The 25295-nt window shown below is 41.4% G+C and overlaps 1 protein-coding gene across 1 annotated transcript in view; it reads left to right on the forward strand.

Moving 5' to 3' along the window:
* The window catches only part of GRM8 (glutamate metabotropic receptor 8), a 1200287-nt gene that overhangs the window by 822732 nt on the left and 352260 nt on the right, over positions 1-25295 (forward strand). Inside the window, exon 7 of the mRNA XM_075599874.1 lies at positions 8425-8625. Within this exon, the coding sequence (XP_075455989.1) occupies positions 8425-8625 (201 nt within the window). The remainder of the gene's footprint in view (positions 1-8424; positions 8626-25295) is intronic.

The following is a 25295-nucleotide window of genomic DNA, read 5'->3' on the forward strand; positions in this document are numbered from 1 at the left end:
AGCGCAGAGTCATTTTCAGAAAAAATAAAAAATGACATATAGTGAATTACGTGCTGGTGGGAATATATAATGTTTATCAAAAGACACGGATTACACTAAAATTTCTCAAATAAAAACAGGAATTTTCAGAGACGCATACTCTCTCTGAAGGGATATTGGAAATCTCTGGAACTGGAAAGGTAAGTAACCTTATACAAGTGGTCCAATGACCATGTGCATGGGTTAGATAATCCTCAGAGGCATAGAAAGGACAAGAGATGATGCAGATTGTTTTAGACAGATTTATAAACAATTAAACAATTAAATATAAACTCACATGCTGCACATAGGACATGCGCAAAGGAATAAGGATTGAGGGAGAGAAGTTCACCCGGTGCTGGGGCGATGGTCCAGACCTCCGCCGCGGTCCCTGTGTTCATTTGTAGGGGCCACGCAGTTAGCTGCGATGTTTTTCTCGTGGTCTCCGGGCTTCCGGGCATACTGTACGTCAACAGAAGTGGTGCTCTAAACCTTCCTGCCCTCCTGCTGCAAAGACGTTGCAGTATTATTATTCCGACAATGCTTAACTCAATGCATTTCAACTCCTGAAGAAGCCGACCCAGGCAAAAGACTTCAGCTGTTTCACATTTTAATCATGTCTGCAACCGTTAAATGCGCTCATAACATATATTGTCCCTAACTGTCCATGAAATGTATTTAAATATAACGTGTAACAATGTATTGTCATTCTAACTCTGTGCCCAGGACATACTTGAAAACGAGAGTTAACTCTCAATGTATTATTTCCTGGTAAAACATTTTATTAATAAAATAAACAATAAATAAATATGCACGGTAACAGAAAAGTTTTGTTAATGTGTAAAATACAAAACTTACTGACTATGGAGCACAGCTGAAAAAGCTTAAAGCCGCAGCGCCAGAAGATAGTGCTGCCGCGACATCACTGGGGTGGGGATCCTTGTTTCCAGATGGGACCCCCTGCAGCAATAATACTCCTCCTGCAGTCTGGTAATCAAGGTCGCAGTACCACGGCTTTACCCATGCCAAAAACAATAATGCGTGCTACATCTGTACTTAAAAACATAGATACCTACTGTATGTAACAAGGAGAAGGTGGAGCAAATCTGGGGCAAAATAACAGCACAATACATATCAAAGAAAATAATTCCCATTGAAATCAATTGGACATTTTTCTTTGATGCAACTTGACAAATGGCAGGATATGCCCGAAAAGCATTAGAGTTTGTTATGCCCTTTATCCTGATGCCTTCCATGTCATCCTTCCAATAAATTGTTTTTAACCATTTTTGGTTGTGCTGAACTCCACTTTTTCACTTTGCTGTGCACCGCATTTTCTCTCCTTGGGACTAATCTGCTGTTTACCTTTGGCTGGAAGCATGCCCTGGAGTCAAGATCCAACGGAGTCATTTATATTCCTGCACCCTGGTCACATTTACCTCGCACACTCTAAGTAGTTTCTCCTATAAGTGTGTTGGTGAAAGGGTTAGAATAGCTTCACAGGTTAAAACTTTCCCTATTAACCACAATAACAGTTGGAGTTCAGCCCTCAATCTGGAATCTACTAAAATTGTGAGTGTGAGTTTTTATACAAATTATATACATGACCAAGTGTGTTGCATAAATCTGTTTGATCACCATAATGCATTCTTTCTTATACCAGACTCCAACATTCAAGACTTTATGAGATACAGACAATTTGCCTTTGCCATTCTCAGTCGCACTGTTTTCTGGATCATCATGTCCAGTCCCTCTTATGACAAGTTTAAGTTGGCGGATGATTTTGATGCAATTTTAATTGATTTTGTGGATCACAGAAATATTATCTTCTAGTACATACCATTTATATCATTATGTCAAGCGTAGTCCATTCCTGTGCACCAAAAACACATTACATCAATTTTTTTTACTCAGTGAGCACAGACGGAGAGATTTGAGCTTAGTATATAGGTGCACTCAAGCACAATTGAAACAAAGTATGATGCACCATATTTGCACTAAAAAAGCAGTGTGTGACACTTGGACCCTTCAGTGTTGCTGGGGTACAATGCTGCTCAGCACAGCAGTGTTTCATGTTACTGCAAGGAATAGTCATTTGAAAGCATAATGTTAGAGATTTATGATATCTATAAGATTATGTGTGAAAATCTGATCTTTCACTTAGGAAATATAAACATATGCTCTTTTATGAATTTGCTACTTCAGTGTGAAACTGTCCCCTCATTAAATGTTGTTTTAATGATATTTATACTAAACACATAAAACATTTAGAGGCATAAGGTTCATTTTCAATTGAAGACTTGATTAGATTTTCTAATTATTATAGAAAAATTACCATAATTTAAATGTAGGTATTCTTGAAAAGTTAAGGTATAAGACAAAATTTGCCAAATGTACTATTGCACATGTCAATTAATTCTTTATCAGTTGTAACCCTGCTTTCCCCCCAACCCCCCAGACTCATATGTAGAGTCTAGGGTGCGTGAGGGCAGATTACATGCGTAGTGGTGGTGCATACCTGCGTGGAACAGGAGGGCCTGAGCTTTCCGCGATGTTATTGGGGAGACAGGGCCAGGCTTCTGGGGTGGTAGCCTCCATGCTTTTAGTGGTGCAGCGCCTCCATCTTCTATACTCCCAGGAATATGGGATAGGACCTGTATAGAAGAACCTCCCTGGTCCAGGGTTGAATGCCAGAAGTACACACAGTCTTTGGTATAAAAGCATAGTCTCTTTATTGGTCAGATCAGCGACCCCAAATGTAGTGGTGACCAGCAGCCACAACAACAACAGCAATGTACTGCTATCACTCCACTCTCGTCCCGTTACAGATCTCTCCTCCTCTCCTTCCTTCCAAATCTCTCCTCCGACAGGATGGTCTGGGCTGGGGCGGCAATACCCCACGGCCCACCGCAGAGGTTAGCCTCTTGGTGGGGAATGGATTCTCCCCATCACCCCAGCACGGGGGTGAGGGGCATTGGTCCACCGGGTCTATAGTGCTATCCGCTCTACTCAACAGGGTTGGGTCTCTCCTTCTCTCTCGGCTCCTGTATGACTGCACAGGTGAGACCGCACTGTCTCCTCCAACTCCTCGGACAGAACAGCACGTAACAAGACAAGTCACTTACAGGAGTTGGCTGTTAAATAGAGTCAGCCCCACCCCTCATGATGTCAGCAGAGCCTCCCCTCTGTCTCACGCCTGCAGCAGAGTCAGGGGCCTGCATCTACCATTCAGGGCAGGGCTTTGAAGGGGGAAAACCCATGATGACTACTGGTGCCTGCCCTTAGCAGGACTTACCACAGTAAGAGGAAGATAGGTATAGCCCGTGCTGTTTACAGGGGGCTACAGTAGTTATTTTACATTTCTTTAAGGAATCTGGCTTTTTTCTTGCCTTGGGTTCTTTCTTTGTTCTTGTATAGCGCTGCTAGTTTTATGTAGCACTTTACAGACATTTTTGCAGACACCGTAACCCATAAGGCTTACAATCTATTTTTTTGGTGCCTCAGGCACCGGGAGATAAAGTGACTTACCCAAGGTCACAAGGTGCCAACACCAGGAATTGAACCAGGTTCCCCTGCTTCAAGCTCAGTGCCAGACTCTTTACTCAGTGAGCCACTCCTTCATCCTTAGATGAAGAAAATCCTTGTTTTTGTTATTGTTTCCAAGTTAGTCCTGGTTTTGATCATAGTTGCTTTATCTTGATGACAATAAATTAAACTACTATAGGCTTGTGCTGCTTTTGGTGCAGAGTCTTCCTATTATGAAAAAGTAGTCTAACAAACAAACAATCCTAAATGTGTAGCTCTGAAACCATAGAATTTAAAACATTGGAATACTTTTGTCCATAGTCTACCATGCCATAATAGAGACAAAATCATACTTTCTCATATATTATGCTGCATTTCCACATTTTATATTGTCTGTGCATCAAGATGCTGCAGTAGAATATGAAAGGAAAGCACATAATTTGGTCTAAATTGCAAATATCACTGGAGAAACTTACTGGGCAAATGCCAGCGAAATATAATGTAGGCATTATAATTTGGTATATATGTGTAGCCATGTACCCTCTTGGCTACTAATCTTCCCTGCCTAACACATAAGCCCTGGTACCAGTACAGGCAATGTTAGGGTTAATTTGGGTTTTCCTCCGTAGTAAGCAGCCACTTGAGTGACGGGGTTGGGAACTAGGGCCTGTGTACTGCCCTATCAGGGGCTCAGACCTAAGACCTTCCGCCTGGGTACAAAAGGGGCTGCAGAGCCTAAATTTAGTTGGCCCTGGAGAATTCAGAGTGTTGTAGAGACCCTCTCCCTCAGGGGAGTGGGGTACTACCCGTTATTCCACCAGGGAATAATGGAGCGAAGGATAGACCCTTGGGGCCTCAAGCTCCGGGTTGATTCCAGGGACCCATGGAAGAAGTGTACCTGTTGAATGCTGATGAACAATAAAGATCTGTTCCTGTTTCATACTCTTGCCTGTGAGTGCAGTTCATCAGGGGGAGTACCAGAGGATTTTCCTGCAGGGACTGCACCCAGTTCTGCTGGGGCCTACGGGGAAGGGAGGCACTGCACCAAGGAAAGAACTGATAAGATCCCTAAAGCCTGTCCTGTCTTCCCCACTACCACCGGTGGACACTCAGTATCCTGTAAGCCTAGCAGGTGAGCAGCACAAGAACCCCAGGTAACAGTGAAATCTCCCAGAGGGTGGAGGAAAACCTGTTACATATTCATCATCTGGTTTAGGGTATGCTTAAAATGAGAACAGCCTGTAATGTACCGTAAATTCTGGACTATAAGCCGCTACTTTTTCCCCACGCTTTGAACCTCGCGGCTTAAACAATGACGCGGCTAATATATGGATTTTTCCCGCATGTGGCCCGCCTGTACTCACTGTGCGGCCCGCGGTGGCTTTCTGCTCTCCCCCTCCCAAGTCCACTCTCCCGCGCCCCCCCGCGAGCTCGCTGTCACCATCCCACGCGAGCCCGTTGTCACCATCCCCCGCGAGCCCGCTCTCCCCCTCGCAGAGTAGCAGCGCGCTCTAGCATTGAGGCACTTCCTGCCTGCTGCTTGCTAGAGCGTGCGTGCACTCCTGCTTGGACGGCAGAGGTATTTACTGCTTGGACGGCAGAGGTATTAACTGCTTGGACGGCAGAGATATTTACTGGTTAATGTGAGGTGCTGGGGGGTTAATGTGTGGTGCTGTGGGGTTAATGTGAGGTGCTGGGGGCTTGATGTGAGGTACTGAGGGCTTGATGTGTGGTGCAGGGGGGGTTGATGTGAGGTACAAGGGGTGTATAGACGTGTGCGGCTTATAGACGTGTGCGGCTTATTTATGTTCAAAATAATATTTATTTTTAAATCCTGTTGGTGCGGCTTATATTCAGTGGGTGCAGCTTATATTCAGGTGCGCTCAATAGTCCGGAAATTACGGTACTCTGAATTTAGACTAATTATTCTTTTAATAAATGTGTGTTACTTGTCATAAAATTTTAGTAGATAATTGTCACAGTTGAAAGTAGTTAACATACAAATATAGTATGTTTTCTTGCGGCAAACTATGGCCTCTGCTTCTTTTAGAGAGGAAATACCACATCTACTCTAGGATATTTCTCTGCTCTGACTATTCCCTTTTGTAGTGCGGCTCTCGGGACAGAAGTCTTGCTACATCCATACTTGGGTTTGTTAGGGAATGCACTCTCATTTCCTGGTTTCATACTACTGTATTTGAGTAAGACAAAATTACAGTTAATAGAATGAATGAACAATGGCTATTGTAAAATTGTAGTTGTACAAAGCGATCAATTAACAACAAAGGAGTATGAGATTTACGTAACAATAATATCACTCTAAAAGTCATCAATATCTGGTGGTGTATACAGATTAACATATTGAAGGAAGTATTTTCCTAATATCAAAATCCAGGAGGAATCTTATAATACTGTATGACATGTACCTGCCACACTGCTGCACCAATAGAAACTTGTAATGTCATCAGGAAATGATTGCAAGAGTGAACCTGACCCCAAAGACATATTGTGTCTGGTGGACAAAGCTAGTTACAGGGCCAGTGTGATGGCAGTGCCATTGATGCCACTGCACTGAGCCCTGTGGTTACAGATGCCCCACAACATTTAAACTGTTTGCCGGGGGGGAGAGCACAGGCCTCTGTAACTTTCTTACCTTCTCCAGTGGCATCTCCCAAGCATTTCCTCCTGCATGATCCCGTCATCATGGCTCCACGATGTCCAATTGCATCACGCTGCCATGAAAATGGGATGCCTTGCGGCGTCTCATTGCCCTGATAATGTGGTGCCACGTTATGTGACGTTCCGTTGTCATGGGAACAACACATCATTTGACATCGCAAAGACATTATGCCTGGACTATGCAGAGAGAGATGCTGGGAGGAGATGCCGCCAGATGATGCAACCAGAGAAGGTAAGAGCCGAGACCTGCACCGAGCACCGCAAACATTCCTTCTGGCCCTGCTTTGAAATCATGGGGCAGGGGATCCCTATTAGTTGTTGGAACATGGATCAGCTTCGACTGACCCACTGTTTAAGTAGCATACAAAATATCCCCACCCTGCAAAAGAAAATGGAGCTGCGCGGAGAGCTAATTTAAGGCATATGACTATAATTAACTTTTTTATTTCACTATTTTCAAATTCATGCCAGACAATATCCCTACCTTGAGTTACGGTGAATAATTTCTCCTTAACCTTTAGATATGTTGTTTCCTCTACACCAGCTGTGAGCAAACTGTGGGGCGCGACCCCCAGGGGGGGCGCGACACTGCCGACGGGGGGCGCGGGGTTTGCAGAGGCCCCGCGCGCTTCCCGAAGGCACTTAAATTAAGTGCCAGGGGAGCTGCAGGGCCTCTGTAAACCTAACTTACCGTGGCTCCGGCGGCTTCCTCCCTGTGTTGCCATGGCAATGCGGCGAGGTCATGTGACGTCACGTTGCTATGGCAACGTGACGTCATTACGCCGGAGCGCGGGTAAGTTGGGGTTGGGAGGGGGGCGCGGGAGTGAGGGTACAGCCGGCAGGGGGGCGCAGGGAAAAAAGTTTGCGCCCCCCTGCTCTACACTATCCAATATCTTGCATTTCCCAACATTCCAGCTGTGCCATTTTAACTGGGGGCTGTGCCATGCTCAAACTGGATAACCACTTTTCATGCACCTCCAGACTTTAACGGGGACTTGTTTTTCCTTCTTTCACCTGAATTAATGCAGACCAAGTGCAACAGGTACAGTAAATAACAAGGTAAAAGAAGTCCCGGCCCCAAAGAGCTTACAAATGAAGTGGTACAGATTTACTCACCCAAAAGAAACAGCACCATAATCCTATCATTTTCTCAGTCTTTTTTTTTTTACAATCACTGATACTTAATACATTTTAGAAAAGTCAGACACAAACTCCTATGAAAAATACCTAAATGCATAAAATAGTGAGTCGTGTAGGAATCTCTGACTTCTTACTTCTGCATTTTTTCTGGGTGTATACTGGTAGTAAAAGACAAGTTAAGTCATCATCCCTTTTTACATTTTTAAATGAATAAGGAACAAGTATTTTACATGCAGCTAAAATAATGGCAGCACTGGTCATAAGAACTGGTGAACAACATGCCTTCTTGTAAATGTGTTTAAAGAATGTTTAACAAGTGAAAATGACTGTCTCCATTCAATGATCTGAACTATAAATAACATTACTGTCTGCTTAATAAAGAACAGAATGATAGAAAACAAGATTTTTTTAAATGAAAAATTAATACAAGTTTTCTTTTTAATTATATATTTGGTAATTGCCTCAAACAGTACATCTCCATGTACGTGTGTTCCACTGATCATCTGAATGGAACATGTAGGATACAGTGTTGTAGCAAGGGATGCGTGGGTCCCAGGCAAAATGTTTGTATTGTTTGGCCGCGCAAGCATGACCAGCAGTTGTCTACAGTGCCTGTGCGATCGGCTTTTTCCTACTGTGCATGCACGATCGGCAAGCTCCGATCGCGCAGGAGCGACCGGCAACCAATGATCACGCATGCGCAGTAGCCAAAAATATGCATTGAGAAAAATATGCTAGAGAACGGGCCCCAGACTTCACCCGGGCTATAGCTATGCCCCAAGTAGGATATACACCTGAATGCACTTGATTAGTTGTGTTGAGTGGTTAGAAAGTTAAAGACATATTAACCTTCATTTTTAAAGAAGACAGGAAGTTGCCTTAACTGATGTTTCAAAATCCAGGAATCAGGTGCACTTAAGCTCTAACACGTGATCCTGAAAACTTGCTTTTTTTTTTAAGCTAGTAAGCCAAAAAAAACAACTATAATTATAGCCAGCATTTATTAATTTTTTGACATTCATTAAATAAAAGTAAATAAATATTTATCTGTTCATTCTACAGGATTGGAACGTATTGGACGGGATTCCAGCTATGAGCAAGAAGGGAAAGTCCAGTTTGCAATTGATGCAGTATATTCCATGGCTTATGCACTGAATAACATGCACAAAGATCTCTGTCCTGGGTATGTTGGACTCTGTGCAAGAATGAGCTCTGTTGATGGTAAAGAGCTTCTCAGTTACATCCGGGCGGTAAACTTTAACGGTAAGTTCAAATGCTACTATACAGCATTTTATAGAGTATGTTTATGTTAAAAAAAAGTGCTTCTGAGTCTAAGAATAACGTTTCAGCAATTTCTTTTTGCTAACAATATTTATTAGTTGTCTCCTTTTTATCAAGACAGGCCTGTTTTTATTTTAATAGGATTGTAATAAGAATCATATTCTTTGCCTTTACAAAACAAATATTTAAAAATTCCTGTACACTGCACATCAGAGTGTAATGTCTTATTTAGCGCTTATATTCTCATACGTGGACTTTGGAGTTCAATATTTGAATTTAGTACATTTCAACTAGAGAAGAAAAAGTGTCCTCCGGCACATAGACTCAAGTACAAGTGCAGAACATAGGATAATTTGCAGAAACGATAGCAATGTGTTAATGGGCAACATTACTCAATTTAGATACTTACGTTTGCAGGTACACTTGCAAATTCAGCTGGTTATTCCAGTTTATAATTTTGTTCCCAGATGATAATTCAGAGGTTGCATCAATTGGATATGGTTTAACTCCGGCTTAGTCAGGATACTTCATTTAATATAAACAGAAGAGAAAATCTCATGGCACAATAAATTTATTACAATAGACTGGGTAAAAACAATAAGGCACTCACAAAACAGCACTTTTGTTCAGCGTTGTTGATCGCTTCCCAGCATGTGGTAATGGACTCCGTTCTCTCTTATCCTGGTCCGTTCACACTTGGGATCCACAAGCTCTTTCCACTTGGTCCCCTTAACCTCCTAGTGTCCGCTGTGCCTGTCTCCTCAGATTTTATGTGAGGGGAATCACACAGCTTTTCTCCCTCCCTAGGGCTTGTGCACTGTCCGGAGATAGTAGAATAGCAGCAGTGTCCTCCCGGGCACGCTCACGTCCCTGTGCGGGCACCAACACAAACAAAACTGCTGCCGACTGCCCAGGTGACTGGTCTCTTCGTGCCAGGAGTCAATTTGAGGATCAAGAGCTTTGAGGTTTGCTATCGGACTTTACTCTCCCCTCTCTGGGGCAACCGCCAGGTGCAGCTCCCTCTGTGCAATCAGTCCCCAAGAAGAAGGGCAGAGGGGAGGTCATTGAAATAACCACTGTCTGCAAAATAGAGGTGTAGAGTAAAGTTCTATAGCAAACTCCCCTTTATTCAAGGTACTTCCAATTAGTTAATATTAACCCCTTAATAAATTGCAATCAAATATATCTGTGTTCCACCTCCCCCCAAAAGAAGTCTGAGTAGGTGTAACTAGAGGAGGTCGTGGGGTTTCTTCGGATTTACCACTGTTCCATCCTGGGACCCCCTTGTTAACTGCTGGACTCCTGTTTGGCACATAGGAATCTGCAAGCTGGTCAGCCTATGTGACTGACTTAGGACCTCGGTCCTCAACCGATACTCTCACTTCAGCTGGGCACAGGGTTAAAACTTGCTCATGAATTACGAGATCCAATAACACCTCAAAGTTTTCAATTTTCAGTTCCCCAACCAACTGCTTGCACAAAGATATCAGACTCCCCACCAGCTCAGAAAGGCCAGTGGTACAACCACGCTGATGGACTCTAAATTTGTGCCTGTAGATTTCAGGGGTGATATTAAAATGGTGAAGCAACTCAGTTTTGATGGCCTCATAATCTTTGTCAAGTTTGTTCAGGAAAATTAGCGAAGAGATTCAGGGCTCTTTCATTCAATTTTGGCATAAGACACATTGTCCACTGATCAGTTGTGGCAACTGATGAGCAATAGAAGAGTGGAGCAAAGGAGCACTGCTGACAAGAATATCCTGGGGAAAAAATCCTGAAGGAAAAAAGCATGGGCAAAACTCCAGAATTAAAACTGAGGGTATTTATTCCATAGACTCACAGTGACATGAACACAGCCCATGCACCAACGCGTTGATAAAGTCCCACAGGATGAAACACGTTGGTGCGTGGGCTGTGTTCATGTTCCTGTGAGTCTATGGAATAAATACCCTCAGTTTTAATTCTGGAGTTTTGCCCATGATTTTTTCCTTCAGGATTTTTTCCCCAGGATATTCTTGTCAGCAGTGCTCCTTTGCTCCACTCTTCTATTGCTGTTTCTACACTTCAGGATTGCACACAGTGGAACTATCTCTTCAGATGATCTCTGGACTTCAATGTACCCCCGTGGGCAGGTAATGGGCATTAGCCCTTATATTCTTACCTATGACCCTTATTGGGGAAGTGTATATGTTAAGAGGGGTGTGCTTTTGGACCATATCTGCGGTAGTCTGGCTGACTGATTTTGCCCCCCCTTAACTTTATATCATATATATGATCTTATGGATTTATGACAAGTTCCTATCTTCATTCATTTCTATAATTCTACTCTGTGTCTACACTGATATTGAGCGTCAGTCTTCACATCACTCTACAGTGGCAACTGATGAGGCCTGCACGTTTTTTCAAAATAACTCAGGAAAGTATCCAGGTCCCCATGTTTCGCCAGGCTTGGGAAATGCTCCATACAGGGTTTGTATGGACTGGATTCTGCTGCTCGGTGCTGGCGATGCCCTCTGAAGCTTTGCAAGCTCCATTTGGTTCCTTAGGACTGCAGCATATCTCGCTGCTTTGCATTCTGCAGCATATCTCGTTGCTTCATGTTCTGAAGCTTGTCTTTCTCTTTCTCTCTAAGCCTCATACTTTTGGAACTTGGTGATGAGCTGCAACCGCATTGCATCATCTACTGGTCCCAGGTACTTGAGAGTAGTTTGCAAGTACACATCCAAGGCACTGGAAGGCTGAGAACTGATGGAGTCTTCAGAGTACAACAGACCTGTGTTTATTGACAAGTGGGCAATCTCCAGGGCTAAGCTGCCCTTAGTTCCACTCCTGTGGTCATACTGGCCCAGTGTAGCATCTTGTGCGTTATCATTTTTGACATAGTGGGTGGTTATCACCTTAATATTCAATAATTAAGTCCAATACGTAGCGGTGCATGGGGAATAAGAAACATATTTATAACAAATGATCAAGAATGATCACAAAAGATTCCCACTAATTTGCACACAGCTCAACTTCTCATAATAGTATCAAAGGGATAAATCCAGAATCCATATAGGAAAACAAGGGGTTTAAAAAAACAAAAACAAAAAAATATTTATTTATTAATCTGTGCTAACTCTTCTAAATGAAACAAAATGTTTAAACTTTTTCTATATTATAAATAAAATCATTTAAAACAGAAAGCTTTGGAGTATGCCTATATACTGTGCTCATCTATAATCTCAAGTATATACATGAGGTATGTAGGTAATGTACAGTATGAAAGAAATATGTTCATTCACACCACATATGAGAAAAATAGATACATATAGCACTATAAACTCCACACATAAACCAAGTGTATTGGTTATAGTATATATAGTGTAGAGTAGCCTCTATGGAGGCACAGATTAATAAAGAAATAATTTTTTGTGTTTGTATTACAGTATATACATCTGTTGTGTGCTCTACGGAGCATACACATCCAGAAAAGAGAATGCTTGTTTTATTAAGCATGTACACCATGTTTTAAAGCCATGTGATGATATTATTGGAAGTATTAATAGTAAATGGGAGTTATACATTTGGTTTGCTTATTGTATTTTGGTGCTGCTGCATGTTCTACCTATTGCGTGTATATGAAAAATGTGGCATCTCTGGCTTCAGCACCCACCTTAGTACATATATTTGTGTATTTTGTGGGTTTGGTGTGCCTCTGTCTCCCAAGCGCCGACTCCGGTCACCACTGCACATGTGCGTCAGACTCGGGACGCCACTGTGCATGTGTGCCAGAGTCCGGTCACCACTGCACATGTGCGGCGAGACCTGGCAGTGTTTTTAACCTTCATGCAGCCTAAAAGGGTGTTTTTGTGCGCATGTGCATGCGCCCATCAGGAGCGTGACATCACCTGCGTTACGGACTTCCATTACAAGGTAAGGATTTTTTCCCATGAAAACCCTGAAGGCACCAGCAAAGAAGTTTCACTCAAAACATTTGACAGCCTAAAGTCTATTTTCGCAGGAGAAAGAATTATCTGTCTTTGTCACCTCTTACTCAGGCAGGGTGGTATGATTTGATTTGTCTTATTTCCACAATGCCCCTCTTATCTACCTCTTATTATGCAGAATTGATGACATCACATGATATTCTCATTTTTAATCAAGTCCTGAAACTAAGTGGTGACCTGTGGGTCACCTCTCTCTGGGATGCACAAGTGATCATTCAAGAATGTTTCGTTTTCTTTGAGGATGGCAGATTAGTATCTGGTTATCATTTACTGCCTTCAAAACGACACATGTCACTTTTAGTAATAGACTCTCAATTAAGTCATCTTTGTAGATCTGCACAGACCCAGGAATATATTGTACTTAACTCAAACTGTAGCTACATTAACCCCTGAAGCACCAGATTAATTAAAATACTTTATATCTCCTGATATTATCAGCACAGGTGTCAATGTTAGGACATCCTCATGTGTCATGCAAAACTTCCTCCTAAACTCTGTCCTCCCTCATCCAAAACTCCCTCCTCTTATACATCCTTCAAAACATTGTCCTTCAAAAAACCCTCCCCCTGCTCTCTAGATCAGAACTCTCTCTTTCTAAACGCCTCCCTCCTACTAAGCTATCTCCTCTGAGCTCCATTTTGGAGGAGGGAGTTTGGGAAGAGGTAAAGGGGCAACTGTTTGGAAGTGGAGGGGGGCTTTATTTAGGATGGGTGGGGAGTGTTTGGGAGGAGAGAATTTGGTTATTGGAGTTTTGAAGGAGGGAGTTTGCAGTGTCAAAATAGGGAACATTGAAGAGGGAGTTTGCTAAGAGGGAGAGGGGATTTGTGAAAAAGGATGTTTTGGAGAAGGGAGGGGGAAGTTTTGGAGTATGACATTTTCAATGAAGGAGGAGGGATGATGGATGTGGGAGGAGTTTGAGGATGGTGCTCCAAGCATGACTGCTTATATTTAGTCAAACAGTTTTGGATCTCTCATCTTTATGGTAACATAATTTTGTTTAACATTTACAATAATATACAAAAGGTAACACAATTAAACAGGTAAATCTCTATATTAGGTTTAATTATTGTAACGGTATTCCCTCCCCCAATCGCATATAGAGTGTATGTGAGGGGGAACCTATATGTTACCAGGTGTGGTGCAGTATCTGTTAGGCTCACAGGAGGTCTGAGCCTCTGCTAGTGAGAGCCTGGGGTGAATCCTCTGGAACGATCTAATTACAGCGCCTCCACCTGTGCAGGATTCTAGGAATGTAGAATGTACCCCACACAGGAACCCACCCAGAAACCACATACACCAGGGTTTATATAACACAGGTTTACTATATGGGCAAATAACACAATAACATCACATCACATCATACTGTATAGCAACACAGCCGTGTTACCCTCTGCCACTAGCTGGAAGCTATAATCTTGCCCCTAACTAGGCTATACCTTTACACCCCCATCCCAACCCCGTGTCCAAAGAGTCCAAGCCCACCCAAGTGTGTGAACAGGCCTGTCACATGTGAGGAGCAAGTTAAAGTTGGTGCACGTGTGGAAGGTTGTAAATACCTGCCCAGATGTCTCTACACCTGGGTGTCTTCGCAAAGGGTCTTCCGGCACCGCTTGGTCCAGCGCTGATCTGTACCTCCGCGTGGGATGGGGTCCCGCCGGACGTCCCACCGTAAGGACAGTTTCTGGATCAGCAAAACAGCTTACAGGAACATGCAGCATATACTATACTGGGTCCATGTACTAAAGAACTGCACAGAGTCTCTCCCTCTCCCCGCACAGGGTACTGCACCGACACACTTTATTCGAGCAAATACCCAGTATGTACCTGGCAGATACCTGGAATGCGCCGCTCCTCACCTCTGACAAGCCCCGTTGCGTTTGCCTTCCCAGCCTGGGTTCATGCCTGGCTGACGGGCGGCTGATCTGTTAAATGATAATGATTAGGATTTAATAGGCTGCAATGCTTCGCGTGTCTACCAGATGGCATAAATTCATGAATTGTAATGCAGTATATATATATATACTGTGCAGTATTGCAGCCAGCGGGAATAAAATGCTTCAATCCCTGCCTGGAAAATACCTCAATGCACTCGGGCAGAAAACAGTCACAAACCTCAATACACCCGGGTATACCCGAATTCGTGGGACTAGCCGAGCTCGAATAAAGTGTGTCGCCAGTGTATCTCTCTCCCTGCACTAAGGAACTGCACAGGGTCTGTCACTAGGTCCCTGCCTAGCACACAGCTGAAGGGGCACAGGGTCCTTACCTAAGGGCCTGTCCCTATGAACACCCACCCTCACTAGTGGCGAGTCAGGGCCTCAGCTCTAGCCTGGGGATTTCTGGCCTGGGCAGAAGCTCGCAGCTCTCTACCCCCTTCCTTCCCCCACTGTCTCCTTAGCCTGACTGGCTCATGTGCTTCACAGTCTGCTTCCTGAATCTGCACACAACAATGTATCCTTCTCCAACAGGAGAAGCTGCAAGCTCTATTGGCTGTCTGGCTGCCTGTGACCAAGGTGAAAGTGCAGTCCCCAGAGGCTGCTGGGAATTGTAGTCCTTGGTACAGCTCTTTCTATGAGGACCGCGTGCGCGATCTCTACTGTGCATGGGCGAAGCTGTAATGGCCACCGCTACTCTCCATGGAGCCTGTGCAACCCTGTAATGGCCGCCGCATCACCCTAACTGCGCATGAGAGACTTCTAGGGGTCCTTCCTGCCTCCCTACACTTTCCTGTGCTAGGTGTAATGGCCGCCGCGACTGCAAACGCGCACCGCGCATGCGCAAACACGCACAAGATTGCGGCGCCCTGTAACTGATGCTGCCGGGAGCCGCGATCGCCCCTGCAACTGCCTGACATGGTGCGGGGGTAACCGCTACTCTGCGCAGGCGAGGAGGGCCAGGGGGGACCCTGCTACATTATGATGGACTTTTTCACCTACCATATCATACCTCCTTTCAGGTTTTCATTGTTTCAATTAGAGCATCAGTTTGTTTGGTATCGTAAAGATAAATGTATATATTGTACAAAATTCGGAATACAATTTGTTGCACACTACCTGTCCAAAGTTTTCTGAAAACACTCCATTAAACAAATGCCTACTTTGGGGCAGGACTATTATAATTGTAAATATTATGAGGGTAATTTACTAAAGTCTCCTTGCTTCAAAACTGGGGCAAAACCAGTGTAGAAACATTGCATCATATATAACAGATGGACAACTCCAATTGTTTTCTATGGCATTCCTGTTCTTTGATAATACTGTGCTGGTTTTGCACTTGTTGGGTTTGAGTTTTGCACTGAAGAGAATTTAGAAAGGAAAAACCCTGTGTATTACAGGCCAACGAGTACACATAAGCGTTACAGAATACTGCAGTTATCATTAGTTTGATGATTTATTCATTTTCCTGGGAATTGCTGAGAACCCAGTTGGATGTTAATGTGCCATAGTTTTTTGTATTATGTTCTGTAAGGAAGAGGAATGTTTACATTTTATGCATACATGGCAAGAATGGATACTTACTTGTGAAAAATAACAGTGATCAGTAATTAATTAGGAGCATTATCCTTTATCTTAGTTTGGACATATAATTTATACATTGAGTAATCAATTATTGGGTGTTCTATTTACATTTTGCTCTTTAGAATCAAGTGAACTTCTAATTCATACGAAATGATATTATATGTGTTAACAAAATTTGTTAAATGTACTCTGCCACAGTCCATGTACTAGAAATGCCTCTAAACCCAACACACAGCAGCACTGTTTATATCACAATACACTTCATTGACCGCAGCTGGCAGCCTTTTTGAAAATGCACAAGGTCATTCTCAATTTAGCTTCCAAGTGGAAACTGTTTTTGCTTCAGGTGAAATAACCCAAGTATTTGTTTGCTGTAGACATAGTGGACTCTTATGGGGATTTTGATTATACAGTATGTGTCAATTTGTGAACATATGATGAAATACAATCTGCCCCAATATCCATATTTATAATATACATTTGTTAAAGTTCTATTTTGAACAAAATTTTTGGTGAGCATGTGTTAAATAATTTTATACTAGAACATGGTGGTCTAAGCAACATTACAGCAAAGCAGTACATACAGAAGCAGCGGCCATTATTTTAACAAATCACGGCACCGTTTTCGTGTGCGCTGCTGTACAATACGTGGCATGAACGCTGCCAATCACTAAGGTGTTTAAAAGCCAGAACAATAAAATGCCATTTTCTGCACTCGCCTGCACTCGTGTATTAAGGCGGTACGGTTGGAAGAAATCCCGCGCCATGATATGGGTATTCCGAGGTATATACCGCGTGATTTATTAAAATAATGGCCGCTGCATCTGTATCATTAATTAGCACACATGCAAACATTCTTAAAAAGCATTTTAAAGTAAACTAGTAGAACTATGTTTTTTTCACACACATCTTTGATTGAGAGTTACATTCAGTTGAAATATTTAATCTATACATAAATTTGACATTTTATACTGGAACGTTACATGAGATCAGATATGTTTGTATGTGCTATATCTTACTGCGGTTGTGCAAACAATATTGCATCCATTTTGCAGGAGAGCAGGGGTATCCAACTCCAGTCCTAAAGAGCTACCAAGAGGTCAGGTTTTCAGGATATCCCTGCTTCAGCACAGGTGGTGCAGTCTTTGACTGGGACACTTATTGGGCCACATGTGCTGAAGCAGGGATATCTTGAAAACCTGACCTCTTGGTAGCTTTTTAGGACTAGAGTTGGTTACTCCTGCTGTAGAGACTTTTATATAAACCATCCCCATGCATATTAACCAGCACTTGTTATTTTAAAATGCCAGGTTCTACCGGTTACATTTTTTATTTTTAGTATTAGAATGTACAAATTACACTTTTAATTATGCTAGGAATGAACAAAGTCCTGTTCTAATTTGTACAAATAATAACTGAAATAGGAAAATATGTATCTCTGTGTATACATTGGTATATTAAGTGCCATTTGTGAAAAGCACAAGCACAGACACACACTTTAAAGCAGGCTGGTCAATTCTTGACAATGTTGGCCATTAAAGATAATTAACCAAGTACTGAAAATGAATAAAGATAATGATTTCTGATCAAGGGGGAGTTAGTATGCCCTATAAAAACACAATTTTGTTAAGAGTAACATTACTTCTAAATGTTGATCTGGCCTTTGAACTAAAGCATATGAGAACTAAACTAATTGGTGACATTTCAATTGTATTGGTTTCATGTATGGTTTGAAATCTGCAGGATGAAACATCCTATTTAGTTAAAATGTAGTTCATTAAAAAAACTGAGAGATGGACTTTTTATCCAAGGGTACAATTCAGAAGCATAATATACAGTAGTAAACTGTGGAAATAAACAGTTTAAACAACTACTCGTGTTTAAAAAAATATTTTTTTTAAGGTTGCAGGGAAGTCAAGATGGTTAGATAAATTACAGTAGAAGGAAATGTTGAATGGATGCACAGAAACAATAACCCTCTGATTCATATAGTAAGTTAGGAATTGTGTTTAATCTTTTAAACTAATCTCATAGTAAAATAAACTTCTTAGGAAGTTTGAGAAGATAACTCCCCTCCAAAAAAAAAAAAAAAAAAACCCCAGACAAGCAGATAAGGAGGATGGAAACATGATTCAGAAGCTTTGCTCGCATACAGACTTCTTATATTGATAAAAAAAAGTAACCAATAACTTTCACAATTCTTTAAAAAAAATGTGATCACAAAGAAAATGTGGCCTCTACTATAAAGAATTCTCTGACATTCTCTCTTCTCCCATGGTGAACCCTTTAAATGCTATTAAAATTGGGACTCTTTCCCTAAACAGACAATATAAGCCCATTTTACAGTTGTTCTTAATCCAGAGATGGACCCAGATAACTGCGCTTATTACAGGCCCATTTCTCTACTAAACATTGACCTGAACATTTTCATGAAAATATTTTCCAAAATTAACCCTTTCCTCCCGAAACTAATCCATCTAGATAAAGCAGGGTTTATTTTGCATAGAGAGGCTAGGGACATAACCAAGAAGATCATTACCCTCATTCATTAAATACAAAAAAAATATGATCCCTGCCTTTATCTTGTCCACAGATGCTGAAAAAGCATTTAACAGAAACTGGCAATGTATGTTCTCTATCCTATGGAAGATAGTCTTCAGTATGCACATACTGAACTGCATTAAAGCATTATATAACTCCCTTACTGCTAAGGTTAATTTAAATGTATCCCTCTCTGAATCCTATAATATCAGTAACGGTATGAAACAGAGGTGCCCCCTCTCTCTTTTATTATGCACATTGACTATAGAACCACTTGCTGAAAGCATCAGGTGGTCCCTGATATCTCTGGTATCACCATAGATGTTAATAAATAAAAACTAGCCCTATATGCTAGATGACATCTTAATGACCTTAACCAAACCATTTATCACAATGCCAAATATAATGAAATAATTTGATAATATTTCCGATTTGTAAAGTTAACCTAAATAAATTGGAGGCGTTAAATATACGCTATGGGACATTTAGACACAACTGTTTTGCCACCATCTAGGGACAGTTGGGCCACCGCCTTTTAGCTGCTGGCTATTTTGGACCTGAGGTAGGTGATTATGTGTAGATGTTAAGGTTAGGGTTGTTAGCCCCTTACGCTAAGGTTTTTAGGCATAGGGGTTAATGAGTTAAGGTGTCACAGGAGACCAGGACTCTTTCACGGGATCAATCACCAGACAGGACACAGATCAAATACACTGGTGTTTATTTTGGCCGGATCCAACAGACACAGCACAAAGTCACAACAGAGCTTATACTCAAATCAGGTCAATACAAAGGGAGTCCTAGTCAACTACAGTAGGTGCAACAGCAGTGACTTCCCCAGAGCAGCTTCCACTTTTATAGGTGGTCCAGAGTCTCCAGGCAGCGCTGAATGCCAGCTGCGGCAGAGCAACTTTGAATATCCCGCTTAGAGTAGCAGGCAGTCTGAACTTTGGGTGAACCCAGTGCTTAGTCTATCTGCACGCTAGCCTAGAAGAGATCTGTGGAACTACTCTGATCGGTTGCTGCTTTTCTAGGTTCCCAGTCTCCATAGGAAATAATGGAGAACGGGGCTGCTTTTCTAGGTTCCCAGTCTCCATAGGAAATAATGGAGAACGGGGCAGTGACCAAACCAGTGCAGATGCTCTGTGTTGCGCCAATCTGTTGGGCTCACCAGTGTTGATAATCTAGGTTGCATTATGGGGAGGCTGACGAAAGGAGAGCAGAAATGATGACAGACCAATGAGAACTGTGCCTACATATCCCTGTTCACAATGCCGGCGGCTCACTATCTCTTGATGAAATAAGTGCCTTTCTGTCTGGGCAGACAATGACTCCGCTCTTTGGACCAAAGCCTCCCAGATAAGAGTACTGCCCATTCCCACTCTCCTTTGTTTTCAACCCCCTCATGGAACCAGCAAAGCCCGGAGTCCTGGGGGTGCAGGCTGGGTAAGTGTATTACCAGCATAGCATGCCCAGGGAACAAAGGAATACATTCTACAGTCTACAACAAGCACAGCATACACATAATAAAGGCTTTCCTATACTGTACATTGCTAAAGTTAATACATAATATTCTAGCCACATGAGCCACAGGTAGATGTGTTTACAGGGTGATCCTGTACATCCATCAGACAGGTAGGGGCAATGGCTGGGCTTAACCTTTATTAATATGAGCCGCATTTCCATCCCGTAACAAAAGGTTTTTATGGTAAGGGGTTAGGGTTTTTAGGGCAAGAAATTCAGGTTAGGATTTTTAGGGTAAGGGGTGAGGATACTACCTGCGGCGGCAAACTGTCCGGATGGCCAAATGTTCCGGTGATGAAGTGGTAGCGGCTGAATTGGTGCAGCAAAATGGCTTGTGAAGATGTCCTGCACCATTAAATATTTCCCTCCTGCAAAATAGAGTTAATCAGCTGATAAATGACTTCCCCTTCATGTGGAACAAACAAAAGATTAAATATCTTGGTGTTAAGATTTTTCATCAAACTAAAGACTTATACACCCTCAATTATCCAAAACTACTCGAAGATATAGGGAGACCTGGAGAGATGGAACAAATTAATTCTCATGGCTGGACATTATAAATGTATTTAAAATAAATGTTCTGCCAAGAGTCCTATACTTATTTAATACAGTTCCAATTAGGACTCCTCCCCTTTTCATTACAAAACTACAAAGATCTTTTAATAAGTTTATATGGCATCACAAACATCCTAGAATAAGAGCTACAACCATTAATAGCCAAAACCCATTGGGTGGTCTTGGACAAGCTGATTTTAAACTGTACCTGTATAATGCAGCAACCAAATTTTCCAAACTCAGGTCTCAACTTGTAAAATCCATACACAAAGCTATTGATCTAAACACCTTGTATTGGATCCATAGAGACATAATAATAATAATAGCATGTTCTTGTATAGCGCTGCTAGTTTTATGTAGCGCTTTACAGAGACATTTTGCAGACACAGTCACTGCCCCGTGGAGCTTACAATCTATGTTTTTGGTGCCTGAAGCACAGGGAGATAAAGTGACTTGCCCAAGGTCACAAGGAGCCGACGGCAGGAATTGAACCAGGTACCCCTGCTTCAAACTCAGTGGCAGTCAGTATCTTTACTCACTGAACCACTCCTTCTCCCTTGAGGCCCAATGTGTCTAAAGATCATGCTCTTCTACCATAAGTACTGCAAACCTGGTATAAATAATCCTCTAGTTATGCGCTCAACACCTTTCTATTCCCTCTCATTCTGAAAACGACAGTAATAACAAAGGATTTACCCTGGGCCTTTTGACACAAGATTTTAGCAAAGGTCAGAGGCTAAGGTCCATAGAATTTTAGACGTATTTTATGTAGATCAACTAAAACCTTTCACACAAATCAAATCAAGACATAAGTGGACAGAAAGTTGTGGCTCTAGTCAAAGGTCAAACACTTTACTTCTACACATAAAATGGAAAAAAATATATTAAAAAGTAGGTACTGTAGGTTGAGATGTGATCAATACAAATTGATAAGAATGAAGTAGATTATGGGACATGCTACAGTAGTTCATATACTGTATTTAGAGTAGATTTCAATAATATAATTCATATTATTAACACTGTCTTTTTGTACAAATGCTATGCAATGCTATGTTAGTTTTCTTCAATGTCATTTCCCCCTCCAATTGAAACAGTATTTAACACTATTCATCCCTGTACAAGGGTTTATATTAGCACTACCCAGTTGTTGTTGTCGTGCTCTTTTCAGAAGCCCAAGAAAATCTGTCTGTATATTTGGAGTCCCAGTAATGTGTGCATATGGGTATAGAAAGATTTTTTGCAAAAATGTTAATTTATCCTATTTTTATTACTCTTTTGCGGCAAGATGAGATGGAAATGCATTGCAGCCTAAAGCGTTAAAGGCCTTTTTGACATAGAAATGGTTAAGCTATATGTTTAGGGCATTGGACAATGAAGAAACATCATTTTTAATAGAAGTGCAGCAGGGTCAACCTTGTTAGTACAAACCTAGTGTTTTGGGGTATCTAACAGTTAACCCCTGCCTAAAGCAGACAGAAGCACTAATGAGCAACCTAGGCTGAAGCCTTTAAAACAGGCAGCCTGCAGTCCAGTAGAGTTACTTTTTTGGACTGCAGAGGGATTCTGGCTCTGAGGACTGTTTGCCCTGCTATATTTTGACCACTGAGATTTTACTAAGGTCTGTTGTCTGGTTAATCTTTGTTCTGGTGAACTTTGGCTGAGAAAAGCTACTGTATATTCTGTAATGCTGTACTTTGGCTGAGAAAAAGTCATGTTTTTTTTGTTACTGAACTTTGGCTAAATAAAAGCCTAACTTTATTTCTCTAAACCACAAGTCTCCTGTCATTACCTATGCTGACGTCTCCTAGAGCAAGTTAAAAAAAAAAATAACATTCCTGTGAAGCTGGAGTTTCTTTGGATGGACTCATATAAAGTGGGTAAATAATATGCTTTATTGATGGAGAAATGCTTCTCCAGCGTAATTTTACTGTCACAATATAATTAAGCGTTTATTTGATCTTAACCAAAGTTCTTTAAAGCTTTGTTCATTCTAAATATGCAAATGATAATTGCCACAATAATTATTTCCTAAAGTATTGCCGATTCAATGAACTTGACTGTTGGTAGATGAATCACACTGGACTTTACAAATGCACAGATCACTACATATGATATCCAGACTTATCTATCACGCAATCTGGCTTCTTCCAGATGGAAACCATTTGCATTAATCCCCAATGCTCACTGATATTTGCAGCTAAGGGAAGCTTCAATAGTTGCAGTACTCATTCATGTAATCTTTGTATGCCTTCTATATGGGAGTAGGCAATCTTGAACCCTGAGATGTTCAAGTCAGATAACTTAATTAGATTCTTCTGTGCCATTATTGAATTTCCTATCCATCTAAATAATCACCCTTCCTTAACCATATACAGTTGCACAGTCTCTTGGGACAATGTCAATGTTTTGTATCTCACTTCATTTTACTCCTGTCTGCCATCTCTTCACTTCTCATCTTTTGAATGCTGAGTCGGTGATTCTTTATTGCTTGCAACCACTCACACAGATAGGTGAGGCCCTTCAAGCATTTAGTCCAGCCTTTTATTATAATGATTGACTAAACATAGTTAATACTATATAAATATGTTCAGAAGAAATAATAATTACTCATTAACCAAAAACAATTGATATGTTAAGCAACTAAAAACACATGACCGTTTTATGTGAATGCCAATTAATTTCCACAATTCTTTTCTTTGCATACTAAATCTTTTCTGGCTAAAGATGATTAGCACCAGATACTGTATTCAAGCAAAAGGGAACAATTTTGTAGCACTCCTAAATTGATTTAAGTAAGAATCATCAGACTTATTAGCCTCGTATTCAGGAAAAATTGGCTTTTAAATATCTGTGAATTATTTATGAGTACTTTCTTGTAGGCTATTATGCAGCCAGTTTTCACAATATGCCAATAATCAGACTAAAATATGTTACCTTACAATGCACTTATTTATTTCATTTTCTGGGAGTTTAAAAAAAGAATATGGTCAATTACTTGAATGCATTGAGCATTAGGGTAATTTATATGGTAACATATTTTTGTTTAATCAAATTAAATAATAGTCTGAAATTGTATGTTTCATATAAAAAAAGAGTTTTGCTATAATGATCTTTTTCAGGATCCATCTATCTCCCCAAAGCAAAGCTCGAGGTCATACGGAGCATGATATAATGCAGCCAACATGAGTCAATGTGTTTTGGGGGATTAATTGGATTTTGTAATAAACCTGCAAAACTGTTTGTCAGCTAAGCTTCTGTACTTTATGCTGTGAACTGGAATGTTAGAGTTTAAAATTCGAGAGATGATCTTAGAAAACCTTAGGCATTCAAAAAGGCTAATTGTTGTGAAATAATGTTTTCACTTATTGCTGAGAAAGGAGAGAGGGAGCAATTCTGAGCTTGCCATTATATAACCAGTTTGAGTGGAGCTGCTTGTTTTACCTTTTTTACTAAAGAATATTTCAATGCAAGTACAACTGCAGTGTAAGCAACCTTCTTCAATACAATGATTACAGTATAAATACAGGACCTGGTAAAAGGACAACTACGTTACAGTTAAAGCAGCCTTGTTCCCATACTATTACTCTCTTTAGCAGGTGATATTGAACCTAACCCAGGTCCTCCCATTTCAGCTCTGTCCCATGCCCCTGAGAATTCCACCTTTAAATTCCAAAAAGGGCTATCTGTCGCCCATATAAACATCCGGAGCCTGCTGGCCAAACTGGACGAACTAAGGGCATGGTGCCTTATGCATAAACTCAAAGCCATCATTCTTACAGAAACATGGCTATACCCTAAAACCCCTGATGCAAATATTGCCATTCAGGGATACTCCATTTTTAGGAGAGATAGGTCAAAGAGAGGAGGAGGGGTGTTATTTTATATTGCAGACACATTACAATTTACACTGTTAAATTGCCCACCAAGCCCACTCTCTTTTGAAATTCTAGTTGGCAAAAACTGCCTCCCCTTTTCTAAGCCCATCTTGGTTGCTGGCATTTACCGCCCCCCTAAAGCCCCTCTGCAATCCTTGACTGATATCACCCAATTTATTGGCTCCATTTCCTCTCTGAATGAGAAGAGTGAGCTGCTAGTTCTTGGGGATTTCAACTTCAATTGGCTTGACCCTAAAAACCACAAAATCCAGGTACAACTCAAGTCACTTAACCTATCGCAACTCATTTCCCAACCCACACGGATAAACCTGAAATCGCATAACCATTCCTTGCTAGACTGGATTCTCTCCTCAAACCCCAGCAGAATCCAATCCTTTGGCATCCTTCCTGATATTTTCAGTGACATGCAATAGTGTACTGTGTAAGGAAAATTAAACCACCCCAGTCAAGCCCTAAAGTTCTCCTCACTATAACATTTAAAAACTTTAACCCACAACAGTTTCTGGATGACCTTACCAACTGCCCATGGCACAGAATCGATTTAATTCCCGACCCTGATTCTGCGCTCGACTATTTCCAATCCGAGTTCTTAAAACTCTGCGATACGCATGCTCCACTACGCAAAATAAGGG

This window comes from Ascaphus truei, chromosome 5 (assembly GCF_040206685.1).
Source record: "Ascaphus truei isolate aAscTru1 chromosome 5, aAscTru1.hap1, whole genome shotgun sequence".
Lineage (NCBI taxonomy): Eukaryota > Metazoa > Chordata > Amphibia > Anura > Ascaphidae > Ascaphus > Ascaphus truei.